This window comes from Gouania willdenowi, chromosome 24 (genome assembly GCF_900634775.1).
Source record: "Gouania willdenowi chromosome 24, fGouWil2.1, whole genome shotgun sequence".
Taxonomy (NCBI): Eukaryota; Metazoa; Chordata; class Actinopteri; order Blenniiformes; family Gobiesocidae; genus Gouania; species Gouania willdenowi.
In genome coordinates, this window is record NC_041066.1 from 15292652 (window position 1) to 15305642 (window position 12991).

The 12991-nt window shown below is 36.3% G+C and overlaps 1 protein-coding gene across 4 annotated transcripts in view; it reads right to left on the reverse strand.

Annotated features, from left to right (window-relative positions):
• Positions 1 to 12991, reverse strand: part of LOC114457501 (MAM domain-containing glycosylphosphatidylinositol anchor protein 2) — a 257718-nt gene that overhangs the window by 37489 nt on the left and 207238 nt on the right. For all 4 annotated transcript variants that reach the window (XM_028439400.1, XM_028439396.1, XM_028439399.1 and 1 more), the window contains exon 11: positions 9450 to 9598. In XM_028439400.1, coding sequence (XP_028295201.1) covers positions 9450 to 9598 — 149 coding nt within the window. The remainder of the gene's footprint in view (positions 1 to 9449; positions 9599 to 12991) is intronic.

A 12991-nucleotide genomic window follows, 5' to 3' on the forward strand; every position in this document is an offset into this window, starting at 1 on the left:
TATTTCTGTAGAAAACATAGTTAATTAAACCATTAAGTCACAGGGTAATGTTCCCATCTTTCTCTTTAGAGCTGGAGGCAACTTTGTGTGCTTAGATGATGCCATCAATTTCAGGAGCCATGACCCATGAATTGCATCATGATTCACTAAAACACATGGGCACGCTGTCGGGGAGAGGAGCACAAACACTGCGTAAGCATACATACACACCAGTACTGCAACATAATGATGAACCACACTGATTAAAATGAATCCATCAAGTCCGTCTCCACACATCATTTAGAAATGAACCAGTAAGTTCATTATGGTTACTTGGTGCAATGTTTTCCAGTATAATCGTGTTCGTTAAAAATATATATATATATATTCTCATTACTACAATTGTTAAGAGTGTGTGTGTACCCAACAGCCAATTCAAAGCAACCATTTTTAGCGAAATGAGAAAAAAATCCAATAATAATGAAAATATAACCATCAAACTTGAGCTGCGATGAGGCCATTAGTTTTTATCCTACTGATGATGTACTGGTGCAATTTCAAGATCCACTTAAATTTGAGTATTTCATTTGTTCTAGATCAGTTTTTTTTTTTGGCTCAAGTACCCCGTTTCTCTTATTTCTGAATCCAAGTCCCACCTTTGTCGACTACAACATTTTTCGTAGAAAACTAATTTAAAAGCAACTATAGAGCATAATGATGGAGAGAATGAGTGATAACACACACTCGTTAATCTCATTTTGTAAATAAGTGGAAAGAAACAGTATTTAGTGCAGTGGTTTCCAACCTTTTTGGATCGTGACCCCATTTTGATATCAAGAATTTCCAGTGACCCAAAGACATGAACTAGATGTATATTTCACAAAGTAAAAAGTCTAGAAATACAGCTGTTTAAAATTGTGTATTTTAAAAAAAAACAAAAGAATAATAATTCAATTTTTCAGATATTTCAGCAACCTCATTCTAACTCCAGACGATTAAACTACAAGGAAAATTACAGCATATTTTTAAGAAGGTATCTTTCTTAAATTTTAGGCCATGCTAAGCCATAACATGTAATATATTTCACCTCTATAAAGAAAATCACTGAGTGAACTATTTTAGATTTGGGGTATGGCCGGATCTAGCCTTGCTCTATAGACAAGCAATGAAACGCACTTGAAATCTTGACTGTTAAAAGCATCTGCACGACGCTCAGGCTAAAGTAGACATAGATCATTAGCCACAAGCTAAATATCTTTGACACTCATGCCTAAGAGCATTCACTGGAATGACTTAATCACCAACGTGAATCTCAAATGATGCGCCCACATCACTTATGATACAGAAACCTTCTCAGATAGTCTAATTGCCAGACAAATGTTTGCCTTTGTCTCTGATCGCCAACTGAGACAATGCTGGGATTATAAATTGAAGTACGACTTGTGGAGGCTTCTAAGCGTAGATGTTTTCTCTCCCGTTCTTGCAGTTATCGTCTTAGGTTGACACACATTTGATCTTGCAGCAAAATGTTTGCTATAGTGCTTGTTTGTTCCAATCACCAACCCTGCCTGCAGAGGGGTATCACAGTATATTAGAAGATGGAAGGTATAATTTACTAGAAGATGTAAACCTAAAGAGGTTTGAAATGGAGTAGAGGCAAGGGGAGAAAAGAAAGCTAGCACTTTAATGTCAGCATGTGTCATGAGAGGTTGTAATAACTTCTTTGTGACATTAATGGATGTTTGATCATTGAGAAAAAAAAATTACAAAAATAGTTCATGTTTGTGGCCGACATCAGCTCTTTCTGCAGTACGATATAAAACTTTAATACAGGAGAAAAGGTAAAAAGGTTAGGGAGAAGGAAACAAGGACGGTGGAGGAGAGGTGGTTACTGGTGTGCAGTGGAGTGTGAGATACGATGCAAGTGCAATGACACCTTTGTTAGGAGGGATTAACCCAGAGACAGATACTAATGTTCCATCAACTCTGGGGATACAGGAATCATAGTAGATAGAAGTAAATATTAGGAGGGCAAGGGTAGGCGGAGGAAATAACTAATGTGTGATTTCATAGTGTGTGTAAGAGGAAGGTAGTGCTAGTTACTGTACCACCTCACCTGAGGGACTCTCACAGAAAGGGGGGGTTAAATGTGCCATTTTAAACTCAATAAATTCATGTTATTTAGTCATTGACAGCTACCTTTTGCTTTTTTTTTTGGTAGATGACAAACGTATCTCACTTAATATTCCAACACGATTGCATCGTTTTTTTCGGGTTACAAAAGATGACATGTTTTTTGTGCTGTTTGGCACGAAAATACACCAACATGTAAGACGTGGTGGGTAATGGTTTGGGAAATGACTTCTGATTTGGATACGTGAGCTTGAATTGACTTCCAAGCAGTACGAACACAATCTGTGTGTTTCACCATGTAAAAAACGTGTCTTACAGCACGACAAACCTGCTGAAAACGTGCTGCCACGTACGAAACAATAGATTTTTTTTTCATTTTCGTGACAGTGTCACGTTCTTCTGTGAGATTGGGTTTTAAATCGTATAGAGGTGGGGCTTCAGCTAAATACTGACTAAAGGGTTTCAATTTGTATGGAATGAAAGAAAACGCAGTGTCTGGAGCATGGATGTAATCCTTAGGATTTTCACTTTAACGCGTTAATTGCAATTAATTTATTGCAGGAAAAACGAACGCGCTAAATAAAAAATAATGCCGTCAATCGCAATTTTTTAACACTCTAAACAGCGCGGAACCTTGCTTATTTCAAGATTTCTCGTTATACTCATAATACTGATGCACAGACTATAGTACAAGACAGGAGACACAAGCCTAGTTGTGTGCAAATCGTTCAAAAAAGTTTGCCTTTTCACCATAGCATTTCAGCCTTCACTACCACCTCAATGTAGCGGCTAGCACGGACAGCTAGCGCGGATACTCGGACAGTGCTAACTGCTACATGCTGCACGCCGTGACTGACAAATGAACAAACTCACTGGATAAATATTATTATCTGAAGGAGAGAGAAAGCAACAAGTTTGGTGTCAGAAAAGTGTTCTTACTGTTTATGATGTGCTAACTTATAGCACTACATATGACATTTTATTTCACATGTAATTTCTTTTATTTGGAGATTGACAAACGTTCACATCAATATGACAGGCGGACTATAGTCTCACACACAGAGGAATGTAAATGTCTACGCCTGCATCTGTTCAAGTCTGTTACGAACAAACAATAAACGACTATAAAGCCACTTTGTTATATATCAATATTTTGATCTGCCACAATAATGTAATTTAAATGAAAATACCTCAAGTTGAGGGCGTTCCTAAGCTATTTTTAGGTGTGATTAAAAAGCGATTGATCAGATTAATTAATAACAGAGCATGATTAATTAATCGTACAATATTTTAAATCTCTTGACAGCACTAGAATTACTCATTCAGGTGATTGTTATCAAATCATATCATACTATGTAAAACAAAAATCAAGATAATTTCCTCGAAACGGATTGGAGAGACTGAGTTTGTTGACAATGTTATTTTAAACTCCTGTGTGACTCTGGCAGCTCACCATCTCCTTAATAAATGCAATATTCAATGAATTGAATGGTTCATGCAGTTGAAGGATGTGTTTGCATTCTATTTTTGTGTATGAAATACGCTATACAAATACATTTGCCTTGCTTTGCCTGGCATTTTAGTGATCTGGTATTATAAGATGCATTTCCTCATGAGATTTAAAGCTAACTCTGTTTCACTCTTGCTAAAAACTGCCTTTGTCCATTGGGTAATTTTCTACTAATGGCTTTATTTTGATTGTGTACGTTAAACAAAGACACAGTTTCGACACAGGGTAGTGGAATTGATTGTAAATGTTGTTTTCTTATATAATAATAATTGTAATAACAATAATATATCCATGCTCACTTTAAGAAAACTATATTCATGCTTATACAATGATATTGTGTCAGTGCTCGTTTTATAAATGCACAATGACGTCACAGATATAAACTCTAAATTGCTTGCAAACAGATCCCTCTTTTCCTCACGTAAAAAGGATCTGCAACTAAATGTGAGAATCGAATCTAACTGAGAACACTAATTACATAAACTCATTTAACTTTCCCTGGCATAATGAATCAACAAATACTTCTTTGATGAAGGATTTTTCACTGTTTGCTTTTGATTCCCATTATTGCTCTCTGATTCCTGTGTCTGCAATCAATTAGGGTTTTTGTTTACATCCCATTACCTTTCATTCTCCACATTTTCCCCCACGGAAGCAAAGTGCCGTATTGATTCAATTTCGCTTGATTGCGGCAGCAGTTCACGGGGGTTTTATGGCAACTTCAGAAAACAGCAGGGTTGATCAAAGAGATAGCGGAAGTCAAAAGAAGCACAGGAATGAGCTCCTCTGCTATAGATTGCTTATATGTAAATAGAATGACTTCTGAAGATAAAAAACAAAAGAAGAACATGTTTTAGCATGGGAGAATAATAGCTTTTAAAGCAATCTATAGTCAAAGTCTCAGAGGCAGCACTTTGAGATGAAAACAAAGTGGATGTCAAACCTTTTTCACCGTTTCTTAGACAGGTGCTGTAATTTGTGCTTTCTGATTGTGGCCGATGCACACTTTTCATTCCCTTTTTCCCCTACAGTCAGACAATCTATCACACAGGCAGGGAACAATAACACAGCAAAGCCATACAGCGGCATAAAGTCTAGCAGCTTAAAATATCAATTCAGAAGTAGGGAAAGAAAATGATAATAATTCAAATGTAATGGAAGAGGGAGGCTGCTGCTCCCAGATCTATAAAAAGATTGGAACGATTTGTACATGCCAGGGGTGTCAATACTGCGCCGCAGTCAGTCTTCTTGTATTTTTCATTATTCTTTATCATCCCGCTGCCCTTACACTGTTTCAAACACTTGCTACATTTGCTCTTTATCATAACACTTTAAAAGAAGCTTTTTACTCGAGCCCGACCCATTGTTTTAGCTATCACCGATGAATCTGTGCGCTCTATTTTAGCTATCACCGATCAATCTGTGCACTCTATTTTAGCTATCACCGATGAATCTGTGCGCTCTATTTTAGCTATCACCAATCAATCTGTGCACTCTATTTTAGCTATCACCGATCAATCTGTGCGCTCTATTTTACCTATCACCGATGAATCTGTGCGCTCTATTTTAGCTATCACCAATCAATCTGTGCACTCTATTTTAGCTATCACCAATCAATCTGTGCACTCTATTTTAGCTATCACTGATCAATCTGCGCGCTCTATTTTAGCTATCACCAATCAATCTGTGCACTCTATTTTAGCTATCACCGATCAATCTGTGCGCTCTATTTTAGCTATCACCGATCAATCTGTGCGCTCTATTTTAGCTATCACCGATTAATCGACATCGGTCAATAGCACGGTCGATTAATCGGTTGAGCAATAATATCTAACTAATTTATTGACTTTTATGTTGCTTGGAAATTCAGCTGCTCCCTTTCAATCAACAGTAATGATTACAAAACTACAACACTGGTAGAAGTGCACATTGTTTACAGTTATATTTTGTCTTTTTTAATTTATGTAAGTTTACTGCTTGAGATGTGAGAAACTTCATTTTTATTTATTGATTTATTTTAGATACCATTGTATTACGTTTGCCTTTTCTGATTTATCAGTGGCTTTAAAGTTCTTTCGTTGACAGAATCACAAAAATAAAGCTTAAGTAGTGTTTTGCTTCTTTGTCTATACAACAGTTTATGTAATTAATAATATTTCACTTTGCAACAGACTTTTGTGTTTTTACAATAAAAAAAAAGGGTTTGACAGAGTCTTCTGTATGTTAATGACTGCTTGGAATACTGTTTATTTAATAAAGTCTGCTTAACAATGTGCTACTTTGGTCAAACATAGTCATTGTATCTGAAATAATATTTATTTGGTATTTTATAATCAACCAATTCTAATCTCACACTAAAATGTTCGTCATAACACAAGCCTGTAATTTGTAAAAAATACATTTACATTTTAATAAATTTTATTAAGGACGATATAAACATTAATTTAAATATTAGTATTGCTCAATTATATATCATTTATATATTTAATTTAAAATAAAATAAAGAATAAATATAAATCAGTACATTTTACTAATATAGAAAGTTCTTTTATTGATAATTACTCAATATTTTTTGTTTCAAATTTGTTTATGTTTTGTTTAATTCTACTCAGTTTAAATGGGTAATTCTTAAGGATTTAATTTGAGTAACATTGACTCAACTTTTAACGTAGCTGAGTTTAATTAATAACATTGCGTGCAATCTGATGCCTCAATTTTTTTTGAGTAAATATAGGGTATCTTTTATTTGACAGTGTAGGATTGTATTTTGGGTATTATAAGAAATTGTGTTCATGTACAATATATTCTGTAAAATCAATGTTCTGATTGAACATATTGCCTAACATATTGGCTATGGTGTAATATATCAGGTATCAGCAGATATATCAGATACGGGCTTAAAAAAAACCCACAAAATCGGCATCTGAATCGGCCCTAAAAGTCCCAAATTTGCTAGGCTCTACTTTTTACTCATTTCCATCCTACAAAAAGCTACGATCCAACTGCTGAGAGGACACTGTATCATAAATTGCTGGAGAAATCTTTCTTTCTTTCTTTTATTCAAGACAGAGATAAATTGGTTGTTGTGCCCGAGAAAAGGAAATAAGCAGCAATATATATAGCTTCAAGACTAAAAAAAAGAATTACCCAAAACCTTGAGTTTCTGCTAAAGTGCTCCAGTGCAGCAATATTTTGTACAGTTACAAATAAACACATAAATGCTACAAATACGATCTCTAAATTACTGTCAGGCTGTTTTTTGCACCAATGTTGGCATTCTGCAGAGGACCAAATGAAAAAGTGGGAATCAAATGTATATACAGTATCTGGCAAGCTTGCAAAGGAAAAAAGCCTGGCAACGCGTGAAACAGGCGGCACAGCCACGATATAATTTATTACCTCACAAACCAACAGAGATAGATGACGGGGAAAATCGTGTTGCCACACAAACATAACGAGTTTCGTCTGACTTTCCAAGCTTCAATTCCTTGAGAGTTGGTGAGGGGAAACAAACATGAAATTATATTATTTACCACAAACACGACTGTCAGGGTAGGTTGGCTAATTTTCTAGGCAGAAATGAGATGGTTTCATCTTTGCAGCAGGAGAGACATTTTCTATTTAATCTGTGCAATTTAGTTTGTTTGCTTTTGAATGTGCTCCCCAACGACTGTGCGGTGCTACAACGCAAACACAACCCCCAACTGTGTGATGTTAATGGAGCTCGTTCAACATTTCAAACTTTATCTAAAAACAGTGCCACACCTGTCTTTCTGAACACAAATCTATGAAGCACCAAATGTGCTCCACATCGCCATGAGGCAGAGAGAGAGAGAGAAAGACAAATGCAGAGAGGAAGGTGTGCATTGATTGCCGAAAGAGAAAATGTAACTGTGCCATCCATCAATGCTGCCTACCTGTCATCTGTGGAGTTTACTTGAGAGGCAATGAAAACTGAAACTATGCTTGCTATTTCTTGCTTGTGGGCTCAGCTTCAACTTCTCAGAAGAAATAAAAAAACAAAACAACAAAAAAAACAAGTATTTCACATAATACACATTCCCAGGTCTTCACTCTGCATGAAGCACCGAGGCCCATAAAGAATGCTGGAAAAACTGCACGTATAATTCATGGCTTCGTATTTGAGATTTTACCCCAGGGGTCACCAACACGTTGCACGCAGGCCCCAGGTAGTCCGCATGGACCATGTGAGGTGCCCTCAAGAGTAGTGATCGATCGATTCATTTTTGCGTGTATCGGCATCGGCCGATGCGCGCTTGCTGCATTCGCCGATCCACTTTATATTCAGAGCGGCTGCCACAGGATGCTTCGCGTTGCTGGAGATAGAGGCTGCAGAGTCCCTCCCCCCACTAGCAGAGCGCGAAGGAAGCTCTTTAACCCCAATGGCAAGTTTTAAACTTTCAAAGCATCTTTTAACTGTGTAACTTAGCTGGCGTTGTTCCGTGGTTCCGTGTTGTTGTCAACTGTATTTGGCGTGTGTGTGTGTTTTTTCAATCCCATGGACCATGGACTATTATTCATGGTTTATTTTTGTGCTTAATACTATAATTATATATCTTTATAGTCAATAATCCTGTTAATAAAAAATATCTTCAGTCAGGCCAACTTTTGTCAAAGCTCTTTTCAGGACAAGGATGACCAGTTCTCTTTAACAATATTTCATGAGATGTCTCTTTTTTTTTACTTGTTCTTGTTCGACAAATATTTTTTGCTTGGTGTAGTTCTACCTCACCTTTGTTAATTTCAATAAATGTTCCTTTTTTTTTTTTTTAAATTGAGACTTGTACCATTTGTTATCATCATTGTGTAATCTTTATGATGTAAATTGAGGGAGCAAAAGTAGTATCGGCTCCAAATATCGGCTCAAGAACATCGGCAGTCCGTATCGGTCATCGGCTAAGGTTGAAAAGAAAAAATCGGTATCGGCATCTTCCCTAAAAAATCCATATCGGTCGATCCCTACTTAAGAGCTCTAGTCCCTAATGAGCTCCATCTAAAATCTGAACTACTTTACAGGATTGAAACTCACAAAGATAAATGTACTTATGAGGGATGTAGAGTTAAACGTTGCTGCACGTCATGACGTTTTAGTTTTAAATTGACCATCTTTAAAAGATTATGTTGACAGAAACTTTGTGACAGTGTTGCAGATTTTGTGTATGTGTTGTGGTATGTTACATAATATGATAAATACAGTATAAGAAACTTTTTTTCATTCTTTTTAAATGCAAAGTGGATTTTCATTTAATTTCACTTATTGGTTTATTTAACAATCATGTCGACACCGAAAATATACCAAAAGGCTATTTTTCGTCTTAATAAAATATGAGAAAATTGTTACATTTTTACACACGTTACATGTTTTACGATTAGTTAAAAGTTGCTCGTTAGTAGGAAGATGACTTTCAATGAAAACAACTGCATAAATTAGGAGACAAAGTGTTGCATGCTGAAACTTAAACATTCCTTACCTTTTTAAGTTACTGCTAGCCTTCCTTATTATCTTACCCTTAAATTAAAGTGAAACCGTGTACATTTGGTATTTAAGAAGTGCTTTACTAACTGGTAGCCCTTCAGACTATACAGTACCTATGAAGTAGCTCACAGTTTCAGAAACTTCAGAATCGTCCATAAACTGGCTAATCAGCTCTGGAATTTCCCAAGAATGCTACACTTAGTGCTACACATCCCCATATGGTGGGTAAAGACAAAAAAACCTCACTGCCAATAAAGGCCATTCACCACTGGGTGATAAAAAGAAAACAAAGTGTCAGACAGTGGCTTAGACAGCTTTTATCACTCTTACCTGTCTGATTCCAAGCCTGTAGGCCACGATACGATCCACAGCGTTCGGGTTCATCTGTGTCCACTGGAGCTTGAAGCTGTAGACTCTGGGTCTGTTCTGCCACAATGGGCTGTAAGTGTCGTAGTAGAACTCTGGAGAATAGGCTTTACCTGGAGAGACACAGAGCACATCAATGATGCTATTTTACAATGCCTACATAAAATAATTTTATACAAACCGATTATTCTATTCATTCAATATGAAAATGTCCAACATGCAAACATTGCCTAACATTTAATTACAGTTTCAGATATCAATCAATACCAAGATGTACATAGAACCTCTCTCCCTCACTTTATATATATATATATATATATATATATATATATATATATATATATATATATATATATTGCAAGAAAATTAGCATATTAAGCCTATTTATGATGCTCCAATAAATGTATTCAACAACATAAAACATCTGTGTATAACAAGAAAACTATTTTAATTGCAGTAATGGAAAAACTGCCAACCGATATTACATTTATGGCAAATATCACCCATCTCCACTTCTAATGCATTAAATAAGTTGTTTCCATATAGCAACAAAAAATATTGCCTTATCTTACAAAAATCCCTTGTAAACTGTGATTATTAAGACCTAAAATCCTTATCAGACCATTCCTCATTATTAGTAGGAATTAAATTAAATCGTTTACAAGCAATTGTTGGGTTTAAAAAAGCTTATTTGCAATGGAAATTACAGAAGTTGAGTGAGTAATCAGTTTAAGTTTTTCCACACTCTTTACTGCATTTTGGCTCATTTTAGTCAATTTTCACTCTTTTCTTGCCACATTCTTGACACTTTTGGACCATTTTTGGCCACCTGTTACCACGTCTGCCTCCACTCACTCATCAGAAAACAAAACAGCGGACTGGACTGGCCCACTTTGGGACGACGGCCCACCGGGATGATGCCCGGTATGCCAGATGGCCAGTCCACCCCTGGCTTTGTTTATACTTCATATCAAATCTAAGATCCTTTCTCACCTGCTATAAAGCATGTCTCAATTTCTGCTTTAATACAGTGCTATAATCTTTCGACTGTGCATGTGATCAGCTTGATGGCGTGACTACTGTGTCGCAAATGAGCCTAAAGTCACAACATGTCTCATGCACTCATGGACAAAGACGGGGGTTAAATTGAAACTAACCCTTACATAGTGGATATTTGACGCTCTGCTTATGAAAGATGAACTAAAAGCTATTTACGTTAAATTGTTTAACTGTAAAATGTTTGAACATGATTGTATGAAGAGAGCAAATAGAAGATTCAAGCGATGTATTCAAGTAGAAACAAACTGTTTTCCCTGCTGCTTGGGTCTATTTAACAGAATACGGAGCCTCCTCTTACACTTAGGGTAAATCTACTAATGTATGAATGTAAACTGGTAAATATTTCATTTTGTTTCAAAGTGCAACCTCCTTCAAACCAACGAGTGCAGAATTAGCATGACTGAGGCGTGCAGTGGCTGTTATCTTCATGCGTGCTCTATATGTAGCTGCTCTATATCAATAATCCTCATGTTGTTGCAGTGACCCAAATTTTACACGAAGAACATTAAAGTTTCATCACATGTTATGCGACAGAAGACAACATTTATGACTCATGAATCAAAGTGATGCATCCTGCAGTGCATCACGTAAATGCATCTATTTATGGGATACTCTCAGTACACAGGCAAGGCCAGTATAGGCTTCATCTGTTTACTGTGCACGCAAACACGACCTCAACCTTCACCAGCATCTAAACAACATTTAGTTGCGTTTTTTAAACCCCCATTAATGCCTGACTGTGTTTGTATCATATATTTGTCTTTTGTAACCATTCAGGCTCTGATGTTTTTGATATCTCATGTAAGGTAGGATACACCCTAAAAAGGCTGAAACCATATATATTCATATATATTTATTAGTGATACACAGTATTAGCGGCATGTTATCCGTGTTGGCGAATATTGGCTTTAAAATGATGTACCGGACATTAGTCATTCCGCCGATATAATTAGCCAATAAAATAACAGGCTTTGCTTCATTGATCAACCCATAGACATAATTTATTGCAGAGGTGTAAAGAGAATTGCTATATCCTACTCAGGTAGAAGTACTGTTGATTGAAACTGTACTCAGGTACAAGTACAAGAAAGTCACATGAAAAAAAAATAGTATTCAAAGTATCTTGCACAATTGGAACTTCAATTATTTTCCACAAAGGCATCTGTATAAAATGTACAATTCTTTTTTTAGTATTACTCAGTAATGGTTGGGTCTAGAAATGTTATGAATTACTTTACTTCTTTTAAAACATACTTAAGGACAAGTAAAATCAACGGAGATCAACAACCTCAAAGTTATTCACTGAATTCACAAATTTCAAAATGTTCTTTTTTCTCCGTCATCTACAACACAGAATGTTGGGATCTTGTAAAAATGTCATTTTCACCACTCAATCATAAAATATATGTAGGTAAGGAGGTAGTAACGGTTTTAAGTATGATAGGCTGCAAGTATCGTCATTGTTTTTGTTTAAAAACAATTGTCATGAATAAATATGACATGTATTAATGACGCAAGTGCAAGTATTTTTCTTATTTCAGGTGTGAGGGGAAAATATCGGTATTGGTTATGGACTAAATGAGTTGTAAAATGAGTTGTAAAATGTCAGCATAAAAAAAAAAACAATATTTTGAATCTCTAATATTTGATAATACATCGCACATTTGAGAAATTTAGAGACTGTAATGGCTCACACCTGCAGTACCCAAAGAAAATGAGAACATGCAAACTCCACAGAAACATCACAAGTGTCCACCAGAGGAATTAAACCCGAGACCGTGACCTTCGAGCTGTGAGGAAGAAGTGCCAACCACTAATCCCCAGGCTGCCCTTGTTGAACTCAGAGTGGCTTTATTTTCTAAATAATGTTGTGGCATGGATATCTCAAGTTTCCAGCTTTCCATTCCAAGCTTCTATCTGACAGCAGAAGAGGGTCAGGACAAGCCCTGCATTTTAATGAAGATTTCCAAATGAGCTTACAGGATGACCTTATAGGCAGAGAATAGTAAATCACTTTAGTGACACATTGCTGTTTGTCACTTTTGCAATTTGTCCATGTTTTTGAAGGATGACATTAGTCAAGACATGACTTTTAATAGCAGTGGAGGAAAGAAAAGTTAAGCTGCCATTGTTTACCCAAACAAAAGCAGCGCTGGGCTTTAACGGGGTTGTGTAAAGGTTTATAGGGAAGTTTAGAAATCTTAGTGCACTGGATTTACATATCAGATTCATTAATGGCACTACAGTATTACAAAAGTGTCGTTATATGAAGCAGCTTTGAAGGTCTCCTCAGCCCATTACTGTTGGCTTCCTGGTATGAACAGATGGCTTGGCTTCCTCAACTTTAATCCAAAGTAGGACACTGAGCAGAGGGGTGAGGATGGTTATGAACTGAAGGTCTGAGTTCACAGGTTTAAAGAGTCATGCATATTTCCTCCAGAGATTCA